General features: G+C 37.3%; 1 protein-coding gene across 6 annotated transcripts in view; it reads right to left on the reverse strand.

Moving 5' to 3' along the window:
* The window catches only part of PCNX1 (pecanex 1), a 186,047-nt gene that overhangs the window by 51,494 nt on the left and 120,490 nt on the right, over window positions 1-14,063 (reverse strand). For all 6 annotated transcript variants that reach the window (XM_025295267.3, XM_025295268.3, XM_025295266.3 and 3 more), the window contains 8 exons: window positions 13,380-13,489; window positions 12,719-12,824; window positions 10,135-10,227; window positions 7,331-7,481; window positions 5,335-5,476; window positions 3,969-4,146; window positions 1,423-1,531; window positions 247-376 (listed from right to left, as the gene is read on the reverse strand). In XM_025295267.3, the coding sequence (XP_025151052.3) occupies window positions 247-376; window positions 1,423-1,531; window positions 3,969-4,146; window positions 5,335-5,476; window positions 7,331-7,481; window positions 10,135-10,227; window positions 12,719-12,824; window positions 13,380-13,489 (1,019 nt within the window). The remainder of the gene's footprint in view (window positions 1-246; window positions 377-1,422; window positions 1,532-3,968; window positions 4,147-5,334; window positions 5,477-7,330; window positions 7,482-10,134; window positions 10,228-12,718; window positions 12,825-13,379; window positions 13,490-14,063) is intronic.

A 14,063-nucleotide genomic window follows, 5' to 3' on the forward strand; every position in this document is an offset into this window, starting at 1 on the left:
AAACAGAAAATGAGTATATGTAACTAGAACTATGTTCTAAAATCTTAGGAGAAAACCAGGTAGAGAAAATTGACCGATTCTTCCAATTTTATACAATTTTGGAACTTTAAGAGTATTCATAAAATTTCAAGTATTTCAATACAAAAACTGATTAACCAAGAATAATTTACAATAATGTTGTCAATAGCTTTTCCTAGGGAAAAAAAAAAGATAAAAATTGGCTTTCAAAGATTTGTCTTTACTCACTTATAGTCTCTCTCCCAGAATTTCACAGGTCGGACATATGACGTGATGAATATTGCACTTCCCAAGAAGGGGTTCAGTGGAGTAGAAAAGAAGGCTGACACGGCGGCCTGAACAAACAACATGGCTGAATCTATGGGGAAACTGGTTAAGGACCTTAACATTTATCTGGTTATCACACACACACGCACACATGCGCCTCTCTCATAAACACACCACAGTTACAGCAGTTAGAAAGGTGAGGTTCATCAGAGGAATACAGAAGAAAGTGTCCCTGGGCAGTATGAGGGGTACAAGTAAAAAGACATAGCCAGGAAGGTACAGCCCGGCATGATGTTGTGAAGGGAGCCAAATAAATATTTGCTAACGTTTGTTTGGTAAAATTCCATGTACCACTCTGGTAGATATACCCAAACCATGCTCGGTTTTAAACTTCTAGATGATAAAAACTAAAATTTAAAGATACAGAAAGTGTACATATCAACATCTACATGGTCATTAACTTTTATGCTTACTTAGAATGTATATTTAAGATGAGAACAGAAAATTTTGAACATAAAAGTTTAATTATAATCATATCATTATGGAAAATGTTTTGAACCCTCATTCATTTATACGTATCTTTAAACATATATTATATGTATTGAAAATTCGTAGATTTTAATACTCACATATATTAAACATAAAATCTTTAATCAGCATCACTTAATTATTAAACTTTAATACTGTCCTCATGCTCAGATGATCTGTGGACCACAGACGTTAATACAAAGTAAACAATCAAAATCGGTACAGGTGTGGGTTCAAAGGATTATGAGTTTCTGATAATTTATCATACAGTAACCTATGCTCTGGGCTTCCCAGGTGGCTCTAGTGGTAAAGAACCTGCCTGTTAATGCAGGAGATGTAACAGACATGGATTTGATCCCTGGGTAGGAAAGATCCCCTGGAGGAGGGCATGGCAACCCACTCCAGTGTTCTTGCCTAGAGAATCCCTTGGACGGAGGAGCATGGTGGGCTACCGTCCATAGAGTCACAGTGAGTCAGACATGACTGAAGTGACTTAGCACGCATGCATGCACCCTATATTCTATGCCTGGGAAAAGTTATGCCTACAAACCAACATTCTCATCAAGGATATGACTGCCCTTTCTTATAAAATTTTTATTAGAAGGATACGGGGCACTGCAAAAGGCTGAGCGAAAGCATGGAAAGCAGAACCCCATGTAATTTGCCATGGGGCAATATAAGTATACACAAACTGCAACTTATAAAGGAGTTCCCAAAGCTGTAGGAGGAAAAAAAAAAAACAGTAAAAAGCTTTTTATCAGACTTTTAAAATAGAAAATGAAAAACTTCTAAAATGATTTTCTTTCTAACAAGGAAATAGCACTGAAATAAAAGAAATGACCCTGCCAAAACACCACACGTTTTTAAGTAAAGACGGTTAACTGACTTATGGATTATTATTTTTTTTATTCTATGCTCTCTACTGGTTATATTACAACTACAAACAACAAAAAAAAAAGGTAGGAAATATAGATGTCTGTAAAACTTACGCAATAAATAGTATTTTTATTCTAGTACATTTCCCTCACATTTTGGCTCTTTGGGAACTGAGCATGTAAAGGCAATGTCACAGCCAGGAAGGGGATAAGCTGTAATACAGTTGTCACTGCCTATTTGCCTAAGAATTTTATTAGTGTGTATTAGGCATCTGTTCATAATCAGAACTGTTACTGCCAATGGAAACATAATGTACATTTCCATCTTATTTAAATTAGGATCTGTTTTGCTGTTGAATATGTCTTCAACACTGAAACACAGTTATTGCCTTTGCCTAAGGTTGCCTCTGCATGCTAGGCAACGCAAGAGCCCATTCTTAGAACAGATCACAGAATCTCAAAAGCAAGAGGTTCTGACTAACTCAATGCCATGATGCAGGCACCAAACACCTCAAATTTAAATTATTTACCTGATTTACAAATGAACTTGTTTAATTTCTAAGTTAAAAAAGAAATCACAACCTCAACCAATCAGAAAATGCAGATGAATCCCTGCATTCTCTGCCATGACTCAAAATTGTGCTGACAATCCTCTGCACTAATGCGATCAGGATGATGGGAAGACTTATCAGAAGCCATTACAACTGCTTAAAAACAGTGACTCAGAACACTCCTCCATCTCTAAATACAGACTGTACTCAAATTTGACTGAAGGACATGGAAAGTGGCTGGTGAAACCATTTTCATATTCAGAGTAACTGTTTTCTTGAAATATTATTAAATTGATGGTATATCTTACAATGGTATCTTAAAATAAATATTCAATACTACTTAATATGACTGTTAAGTTCTATGAAGTAGCCATATAAAAGGCAAACTCCTTACCCTTTCTCTGTTTTGTTAACCAACATAGCCTAAGCATCTAGAATAATTCTGGAACGTGCTCTGCTCTCAAAAATAATCTGCCTCACAAATGAAAGTATTAAGAAAATGCAAACTAATGAGAGTTAAGTGTAGTGACTATTTCAGGGATTGTTTAGTTTATACTTTACTGCAACTTTCACTTTTTTCAAACCAGTATAAGATTCAATACAATTTCCAATCTAAATATTAAGTTTGTGAGGAATCACATGCTTTTTTAATTCAAACTAACTTTCTGGCTTCCTCCTTTGGTTAAACATGCTCACTAAAAGAGGAAATAAGTGATACAAATGTAAATTAATTAGTAATTGAGCAAATATGATATTGCAATATTTTAGAAGCTATTTAGCATGATCTATAGTACAGTATCTAGAAACTGACTACTACTGAAACCTTGCTCAATTAATGGTTTTCATTTGCATTGTCCCCATGCTAGGCCAGATCTCTATCAAATCTAAATTACTGTCACAATCTCTTAAGCTGTTCTCCATACCTTTAAGTTCTCTCTTCCCCAATTCATCCCAAATGTGGCTGACCAGGCTAACTTTTCTAAAACTGGGCTTTCATTGTGTTTTGTAGCTGCTCATACGCTTCAGCTCTCTGTTACCTATCAAATGGGATAATATATGTCAAAGTCCTTTGTATGTGGTCAGTGTTAAAACAAAATCTAAACTCTATTTAATTTCAAATAATCTGCACAACTGAAGTCATTCAGAAAGGCAGTATGGTTTAGCAAAAAGATTCTTGGAGGCAGAAGATGCAGGTTTTACCATCTCATCTGTAGGACTAAAAGCACCTATCTGATGGGTGGAAAACAAATCTTAGAAGCATTCTGTAAACTTCAGAGTATTCTGCAAATAAACTAGTGTCTGATCGTTCCCACATGGGTTCGTTGCTCTCAGTCTCTACCATTTTCACTCAGCATCAGGTTATTTCCTCTCTCTATCTACCCAGATGCCCACAGCTCAGTTCAATTGTTACCATGTCTATTTCTAAACTCCAAAATCATACCCTCTTTTGGAAGATCCCATGTATTCAAAAATATATACTTATTAGAGTTCCTTTAATTTTCCCATATATTTAATTTTACCTTCCTACCTATAGCAAGAAATGTATCTTCTATGGGTCACAGTTGACTGGTATTGTTTAGGGATTCTAATCCTAAATAACTGGTTGACCAAAGAAAGATATTACTTAAAAGACAATGAAGCAAATGAAATGCAAGCATAATCCTCACTAAATGGCATACCACTTAGGGAGACACTTTTTACAGACAGGAATGTTTTCTTCAGATATTACCTTGTTGAAGAGTATAGACATGAAGAAGAGATCCAAAAGCATGGTCTCTGAAAAAGCTTCATAGTCGATTTTGAAAAAGAGCACAGTGAAGATGACTGTGACGTACTGATAGGTAGGACTGCTAAACGAGGACCGCAGCAACTTCAGACCAGCAATGGTGATCATTAAAGCGCCTAATCTACAGCACAGAGGAAGAACGTTAATCAACTAAGAACTGAAAACTCCAGATAATTATGAACTTCAGAAAAATTACCATTTCATTTACTAAGCTCAGAATATTATATCAAATTTAAACTTCAAACATTCCTTTTTAATAATGTGTCATGATTCTGATCCTTTATATAAATAAGCATGCTTTAAAAATAGGTAACAAAAAACCCACACACACACACAAATAAGTGACAATATTGCAATTTTGACATTTGGTTCTCCAGGTTCTCAGTATTTCTACTGCTTTAACATTAATAGCATTTAGTACTCTTGCCTGGAAAATCCCATGGACGGAGGAGCCTGGTAGGCTGCAGTCCATGGGGTCGCTAAAAGTCGGACACGACTGAGCGACTTCACTTTCACTTTTCACTTTCATGCACTGGAGAAGGAAATGGCAACCCACTCCAGTGTTCTTGCCTGGAGAATCCCAGGGACCGGGGGGCCTGGTGGGCTCCTGTCTATGGGGTCGCACAGAGTCGGACACGACTGAAGCGACTTAGCAGCAGCAGCAGCACATAAAAACATATTAATAATGAAATATATATACTATGTATAAAATAGGTAATTAATGAGGGTGCAGTATGCAGCACAAGGAACTCTACTCAAGCTCTGTTGTGACCTAAATAGGAAGGAAATCTAAAAGAGAGTCAATATATGTATATGTATGACTGATTCATTTTGCTGTACAGCAAGAAACTAACACAACATTATAAAGCAACTATAGCCCAATAAAAATGAACATGAAACAATGCTGGAAAAAAATCATATTAATGCTTACCCAACAACATGTACCTAGTAGGCCTACAGGATGACTGTATAGGCAAGTGACCACCTAAATGGTCTGATTCACATAGTATACAAAAATAATCATCTCCAAAACTTACCATCTAACAGTAAAATGAACCTTATTTAATAAATGTCATCTCATAAAATATAGGTTGACAATAAGATGCCTGGAGTAGTAATATGTCAGGAGCAGAAACAGATGTTCAGAAAAGGGAACTCAAAGACTGAATCTCACCTCAATTTTTCACACAGTACTTTGCACCAAAGAGACACTCAATGATTATTCAATATTTGATCAATAACCTAAGAGAAGAGAGTGCTATGACAGTCCTCACCAGTCAAACTTAGATAAGAGGAATATCATACTTACTCTGTATCCAGTTTTTTTGGACTTGCAATTGCCTCTGCACTGCTACTAAGTTCATTGAGAACAATCAAAGGATAGATGATATTCTTCTCCACAAAAAGAAGCCACACATGAAGTTTTTCAAACCACATCACAGTAGCTGCATCTAACAAGGCAATATTAAGTTAAGAAGACCATGTACACACGCATTTTAATGCATAACACAGTCTGTCAACGTCATAAGAAAGGAAAATCTTCCTACTCAAATTCAGCTCTACTATTAACAATGCAAAAAATCCAATACATCAGTCATTTGTCAATTTTATGAATTCTGAGCCACATTTCAATTTTCCAACTCAGATGTTAAATTTAGATGAGTTGAATTTCATTTTAAGCTTTACTTCTTGAAACCTCAGTTTTTAACCTTAACTTTCTCCTATTTACACTTATAACATTTGGAGAAAAGGTTATTGAAGATAATTAGACTGTTCCTTTCACCCAAAAGAAATAAATGATCTATTAAACTGTTTTAAAAATCCTTACACTCACACATACACCTTTAATATATAAATCTCAGAAGAGCTCTGAAAGTATGGTATGTTTTGGATTCACACACTTCATTAAGTGTCATTTTCATTGCCAAACATTTTCCCAATACTTGAACATTTAACGTCACTGGGGAAAGTGTCCAGGATAAACTGAAAGATTTAAAATAAGGTTCTCCAACTATCTGAAAATAATGTCAACCACCTTTAGGAAGTTTTCTAATGAGTATTCTTCTTTATAGCTGTTAAAATCAACTTTGCTAATGCCTAACACTCTTAATAAGTGAAAAATGTTTTTTCAAAATTGAAAAAAATTTGGACTAAATGTTGTTAAGATGAAAACAAACTATAAGATCAACGGTTAACTTTAATGAAAACTGTTCTTTAAAACAAACCAGATGTACTTGCTAACATTTACATATGAAAGCAATCAATAATTAACCATAAAAAATATTTACATCACTATGAGTTATTTTCCTTACAGTAAGAACGGACCAGTACAGATTCTTTTAGTCTTGTGTCATTTTATTGCAATCTACACATTATTGTTTGGTTAATTATCTCTCCAGGATCAAAACAATGTTCAAGATCACAGTACCATGATGACTTAAGCAATTCTGCTAAAAAGCTCAGGAAATTTGCTTTGAGATTGCAAAGTCAAGTTTGGTATGGAAATCTTTCAAACACTTTTGAGTTTTTTTACAGAAGTTATCTCCGAACAATTGAGAAATTCACTCTCCATATTAATTCATTAAACACTGGCTTGTTTAATCAATGGCATATAACAATGATGACACAGATATTAACTTTTATTATTTCTCTAAAATGAGGAAGTACAGTACATTAGAGGCCATTATAGGTTATGGAGCCAATGAACCAGACTGATAACTTATAATGGAAAGTAAAGGTTTATAGCAACAAGTAAAACACTTGTCGAATGGACCGGCCTTCTACTTCTTTTTAGTCATTTTATATTCTATCCTAAATTATCTGAATGAGAAAAAGCAATTACAAGTGCTTTCCACCTCTTTTCTCTTGATCAACTTTTATAGCTCTCTCTGGTAGGACACAGGGTCATTGGTGGAAACAGAAACCTATTCCTTTTATGATCTGAGTTAAAAATATGTCAGATGGAAGTCTTACAGGGGATTGAGTTGCCTGCAAATGGCAAGGAAGAACTGAGGGTAAAGGTGGGGCTGGAAAGAGAAGTCATAGACATACCCAAAGGATTAATCAATGAGAGGTCTGTGATGGACAATTTAGAGGAGGAAAGAGCAAGGTCTTATCCTGTGGAAAGTTAGCACTGACAATTAGACTTCAAATGAAATGAAAGCATCTTGCAAAAGGTCTGACAAAGAGCTGAGAAACACAAACCAAAGTGTTACCTGATGAAACTTATTTAACTGTCTGCCTGTCCACTAAGTAAAAGAAAAAATCCACAGTATTGAAAGGAAAAGTGTTAATGAACCACTTACTTCGAACTTCATACTGATTATACTCCACCGTCTTGAGCAGAGGGTGAGAGAAGCAGTGCCACGGCAGCTGCTTCCTAACTTGAGGCAGCACGTAATGGGTTACAAAACCCACGAAGCCGACCAGGGCGTACAACACATATTTGAGTGCAGGCTAAGGCAAGGATAAAGTTGAAAAAATTACAAGTGATTTTGAAAATGACTCAAAGAAGAACTTCTAATTTGTCAGTTCAATTTTAGTCACTTACAGCATCTGAGAACTAAACATTTGTCTACAGTTAACATTTCCATATTATGTAATTTTCTGATTAAAACAGCTATAAAAGTTAGTGGCTGGTCATGTAATACATATATTTTAAAATGTGTTAACTACTTTGGTGTCTCACACTGCCAATGTAACTACAGTATGGCCTGAGGTGTACCACTTCCTACTCTAGGAATGTTCTACGTGACTAGCAGAGCAATGTATTAAATTTTTGCTAACAGAGATAAAAGACATTAGCTAAATAAAATTGTAAATTTGAAGAGCAGGCCCAAACTTTTAATAGTATTCTTTTGTTGTGTCTTCACGTAGTTTGGAAGAGCGTTCTTGTGTATGACTAAATTTACAAAAAAACAAAGTACCATCACTTCAAATATTCAAATTAATTATTTAGAAACTAAAGAGGCCTGCATCTGACCCCTGAAGACTCACAGGATCTCACTCAGTTTGCAAGGTACTCAGGAGTTAATGGATCAAATTGGAAAAGAAGAAAACAAGCAAAAATGTTAAAATTAAATAATACAATCTTTGTTTCTAGGCAAATGGAATAATAGAGACTTACTTTATTCCACATGAAACAAAATACAATAACCAATGTTTTGCAATGTATTAGACATAAGGAAATAAACAGTGAACCCTGAGAGAAAGAAAGCAGATGAGGTCAGTGTCAGGCCTGCTCCAGCTTACTGCCCTTAGAGAGTTTTCAGACTGTACTGCAGGGAGGGGAACCCATGTAAGCCTGGAACCTCCTGAGTGGAGGAAACGGAACTTAGAGGCTGGGCATAGCAAGGCAACTAGCGCTCATCAGAGTAAACAGTTTTCTAAACAGAAAACTGCATGGACAGAGAAATGCATGGCGGAAGATCTGCAGAGGGTCTAGCTCGAGTATTCAGGGGAATGAGCCACACATGTGTGGGAATAGACCATGTGTGGCCAGAGAAAGAACCACGCCAAACTCACACAGCAGGCACTACTGTGCCTGTGCTCCCAAGCCAGAATGGAAAAATGCAACACTCCCAGGGCACTGGGCAGAGTATTCCAAAGGGTGTTGCCTTCAAAGGTAGGCAGAATATTAGCCCTAGACTGACTAGCCCTGTCCCAATTAAGCAATCTTAAAAGTTAGATTTGAGAGGATCAAACTGTTTACAAGGAACTTAGGGCCAAAAACAAAGTTCAAGAATATTTCTAGAAATAAAAAAATATCCAGTACCCACAAGGCAAAACATAATGCTTGACATCCAATCAAAAACAACCATGCACGCAAGGAATCAGGAAACTATGATTCATGGGGGAAAAAAAAATCAGTTAATCAAAACCAACCCATAAGTAACACAGAAGTTAGGATTATGAGACATGGACATTGAGAGAGAGAGAAGGGAATTACATTAAGTTCAAAAAAGTAAACAGAGGCATGAGAGATATAAAAAAGACCTGAAACCAACTTTGAATGATGAAACTTGTTAATTCTGAGATTAAAAAATACACTGGATGGCATTAACTGTAGATTAAACATTACAGAAGAAAAGGTTAGTGAACTTAATAACAAAGCAATAGGAACTATTCACAATTAAACATGCAGAGGGAAAAACAGAATTTAAAAAAAAAGTGAACTGTGGGACCAATTCAAGAGGCCAAAGATTATGTAACTGGAGTCCACGAGTGGGAGTGGGTGGAGGGACAGCAGAAGAAAAAGGGAAAAAACATTTAAAGTAATAATGACAAAAATTGTCTAAAGCTGGTGAAAACTAGACCACAGATGCAACGTACCCTAAGCACAAAAACATGAAGAAAGCTATGTGCACGGGCACGACAGTCTAACTGCCAACATGTAGAAATGCGGGTCTGCACGAGAGAATGAAGAGCATCGAGGAGGGCAGCCACAGGCCTGCAGGACCACCATCTGGGGAGCACCACCCACACCCGGGCCCGATTTACAGGACGAGGTTCTGGACTTCCAGCTGCAACAGAACGAGACTCTGGGGAGTTTACAAGGATGTCAGTCACGGAGGAAAGCAGGCAGACTGTAGAAGTCAGTCCAGAACAGTTCCCATGATCCTCCCTTCCTGATGTTTATGCCTGCCTGTATTCCCCTCCCGCACTATAGCAGGTTGCCCAGGGTGAGCTATGGATAAGGAGGACGTGGTGGTACGCCACATCCACAACAGTTAAAAAAGATCGGGACATCGGTCTTGGGCCTTCTCTCTCTAGGATCACCAGCCCTGGGGCAAAGAAGCTAGTGAGGACACTTCGGCAGCCCATGGTGAGGACCACACGGAGAGGAACTAAGCTACCTAGCCAACAGTCAGCAAGGAAGTGAGGCCTACTCACAGCCTCAAATGGCTACAGTTGCATATGACTAGGGTAACACACTGAGCTGGGATCATCCAAGCGACTCTCCGAGTCATGACCCATGAGAAACCATGAGAAAAATAAGTTATTTGTTGGTAAAACCAAACAAAGTAATATATTTTAGCATTATGATCAAGTCAGAAGTGAATCCAAACAGTTATTTTCCCCCAGTGAAAAGAACAAAATGATTCCTTACCTGCAATACTGTGAACACTGTGCTTACATGAATAGCAAAATACAGCACACCGATTACAATGCACACTACCAGGTCAGACTGCAAACGCTCGCTCTGTGGGACAAAACAATTTATCAAGCATCACACAAAAATTTAAACAACATCTTTCCTCCCAAGTGGCCAAGTTTAAGAAATAAATTTTCACTGATCCTATTCTGTAGCACTTCCAGGTATTTCTTACACATAATAATTAACTACCATAAGTTTTATTTACCTCCTATCTTGGTTCGATGCTGTACCAAGGATTGTTTAAGGAAATTAAACAAGCTTAACTATTTCCACACACAGTAAATATATCATAAAAAAGTCTTTTAGAATGAAGGTTTTCCCCTCATTCGTCTGTAAGTTTTACATGGGAAAAAGAAATGAGATCCTTAAGTTTTTCTATAGGGTATATCATTTTGGATAACAGTTATATTTTCACTAGCTTTCTGAAATGTTGAAATTGCATGTACTTGTCCTATTTTACTTACTAAATTTTGATTCTTTTGGGAGTTATAGTAAAAACCAAAAACCTCTTTATATCTATGGTAATCATCACCCCCAGATTTATGCTTTTAAGCTAGATTCAGAAATACCCTACTATAGTTAACAAGAAATGTCCTTTGCTAACATGAAAACTAAAGTTACGACAAATTGCTTAAATTATATCTTAAGGCAATTTTATAGTTTTCTAAAGTTTTCTATTTTTTAGACTATGTGAACAGCTCAAGTTCAGTGAATGTCAGTTAAGTTCAGTAGCTCAGTCGTGCCCAACTCTTTGCAACCCCACGAATCCCAGCATGCCAGGCCTCCCTGTCCATCACCAACTCCCAAAGTCTACCCAAACCCATATCCATCAAGTCGGTGATGCCATCCAGCCATCTCATCCTCTATCGTCCCCTTCTTCTCCTGCCCCCAATCCTTCCCAGCATTAGGGTCTTTTCCAATGAGTCAACTCTTCACATGAGGTGGCCAAACTATTGGGAGTTTCAGGTTCAGCATCAGTCCTTCCAATGAACACCCAGGAGTGATCTCCCTCAGGATGGACTGGTTGGATCTCCTTGCAGTCCAAGGGACTCTGAAGAGTCTTCTCCAACACCACAGTTCAAAAGCATCAATTCTTCGGCGCTCAGCCTTCTTCACAGTCCAACTCTCACATCCATACATGACCATTGGAAAAACCATAGCCTTGACTAAATGGACCTTTGTTGGCAAAGTAATGTCTCTGCTTTTGAATATGCTGTCTAGGTTGATCATAACTTTTCTTCCGAGGAGTAAGCGTCTTTTAATTTCATGGCTGCAGTCATCATCTGCAGTGATTTTGGAGCCCAAAAAATAAAGTCTGACACTGCTTCCCCATCTATTTCCCATGAAGTGATGAGACCAGATGCCATGATCTTTGTTTTCTGAATGTTGAGCTTTAAGCCAACTTTTTCACTCTCCTCTTTCACTTTCATCAAGAGGCTTTTGAGTTCCTCTTCACTTTCTGCCATAAGGGTGGTGTCATCTGCATATCTGAGGTTATTGATATTTCTCCCGGCAATCTTGATTCCAGCTGTGCTTCTTCCAGCCCAGCGTTTCTCATGATGTACTCTGCATGTAAGTTAAAAAAGCAGGGTGACAATATACAGCCTTGACGTATTCCTTTTCCTATTTGGAACCAGTCTGTTGTTCCATGTCCAGTACTAACTGTTGCTTCCTGACCTGCATATAGATTTCCCAAGAGGCAGGTCAGGTGGTCTGGTATTCCCATCTCTTTCAGAATTTTCCAGTTTATTGTGATCCACACAGTCAAAGGCTTTGGCATAGTCAATAAAGCAGAAATAAATGTTTTTCTGGAACGTTCTTGCTTTTTCAATGATCCAGCGGATGTTGGCAATTTGATCTCTGGTTCCTCTGCCTTTTCTAAAACCAGCTTGAACATCAGGAAGTTCACAGTTCACGTATTGCTGAAGCCTGGCTTGGAGAATTTTGAGCATTACTTTACTAGAGTGTGAGATGAGTACAACTGTGCGGTAGTTTGAGCATTCTTTGGCATTGCCTTTCTTTGGGATTGGAATGAAAACTGACCTTTTCCAGTTCTGTGGCCACTGCCGAGTTTTCCAAATTTGCTGGCATATTGAGTGCAGCACTTTCACAGCATCATCTTTCAGGATTTGAAATAGCTCAACTGGAATCCATCACCTCCACTAGCTTTGTTCGTAGTGATGCTTCCTAAGGCCCACTTGACTTCACATTCCAGGATGTCTGGCTCTAGGTGAGTGATCACACCATCGTGATTATCTGGGTCGTGAAGATCTTTTTTGTATAGTTCTTCTCTGTATTCCTTCACCTTAAGTAAAATGAATATTTAGCATACTGTTCTACATCAAAACAAACTTTGAGGAACGCGCCTTTCTTACATGTGAAAATCTGAAATAAAAACCACCCATGTACAATAACAATATACATGTATTTTTCCCAGTTACTAAAATTGTGTTGCCCCCTAAAATGTTCATTATACAACATGATGAACTGTATAAAATTTATTTATTTGGGGTGATCTTAAAAAGTTAAAACTTACAACAGAATTTCTAAGTTTTTCAGGCAGTGGATCTTTTACTTCAGACAAAGGGTCTTCTGGATTTTTCTCTTCTGTTTTTGGAAAAATCTTTGATTGCACCAAAGAGCTTTATGTTAAGAGAGAGAGAGAGAGAGAAAATCATAATCTATAGTACTTCAAACGACAAATAAACTTTATGATATAATAGAAAACGAAGTGATCCAAGTGTATCTACTCATCGTGTGTATGCATGCTTAGTTGCTCAGTCATCATGTCTGACTCTGAGACCCCAGGGACTACCCCCGCCAGACTCCTCTGTCCATGGGGATTCTCCAGGCAAGAATACTGTAGTGGGTTGCCATGCGCTCCTCCAGGGGATCTTCCCAACCCAGGGACTGAACCCAGGTCTCCCGCATTGCAGGTGGATTCTTTACTGTCTGAGCCACCAGGAAAGCCCATATTTAAATGAAAATACAGTGTTACATCTTGGAGGACAAAAAGCTAACAAGTACTCTAGGCCTTGGTGATTACAATGACCCAAAGTTAATATATTTTGAAACCAAATATAGATAAGTCAACAGTGTTTTGACAATGCAGTGGAAAAACAGATCTTGGGAGTTAAATTAGAAAGAAATGCCAATTTATTTAAATTTCTCTAATTCAATAACAAGTGATCACTTACAAAAGCACAGATGGGTCACTGCTTTGTCGGCTGAGATGATAGGATACTGCCACTAATAAGCCACAAAAAATGGAGAAAAGCACTGGAATATGCTGGCCATCCCAAGAATCCTGTTGGGAAAAAAGTTTGACAGAACAATATGTTTCTAATTCACAATGTACCATATAATCCTTTTATGTCAGTATTTTGACATAAAGAGAAAGATAACTGAATTAAACAAAACCTTTTCAGTAATGTTATCAATTGCATTTTATTCCATAAGACTTATTATTACTTTCTGATGAACTAGAATCTAATTGCTAAATGATCATCAGGTTGCTTTTGGTACTAAAGCTCTACTATACGCTAGGAATGACACATTTGTTTCTGATACATGCTGCTATCAATTTCTGTCAAATTGTAAGTGGTATTAAGTTTATAGTAAACCATGTCCTATTTTTTTAAAAACAAAATAACCTGTTGTCGCAAACTTTTGATTATATATAATAATGGAGCAGGAAGAGGCAACACATGATGTAATACTCAAGGCAAAACAAACTGCTGATATTTGGTACGCTGCTTTCTGGATGCCTTTATTCACATGCCATTATATTCCCTAGAGCACTAGGCATTCAGCGCTTCTTGAGTGAATAGCTATATATTCCCAGAAATAAATAATACAAAGCTAGCTTCTGAGGCCAAGCA

The sequence above is a fragment of the Bubalus bubalis genome, chromosome 11 (genome assembly GCF_019923935.1).
Source record: "Bubalus bubalis isolate 160015118507 breed Murrah chromosome 11, NDDB_SH_1, whole genome shotgun sequence".
NCBI classification, from domain to species: Eukaryota; Metazoa; Chordata; class Mammalia; order Artiodactyla; family Bovidae; genus Bubalus; species Bubalus bubalis.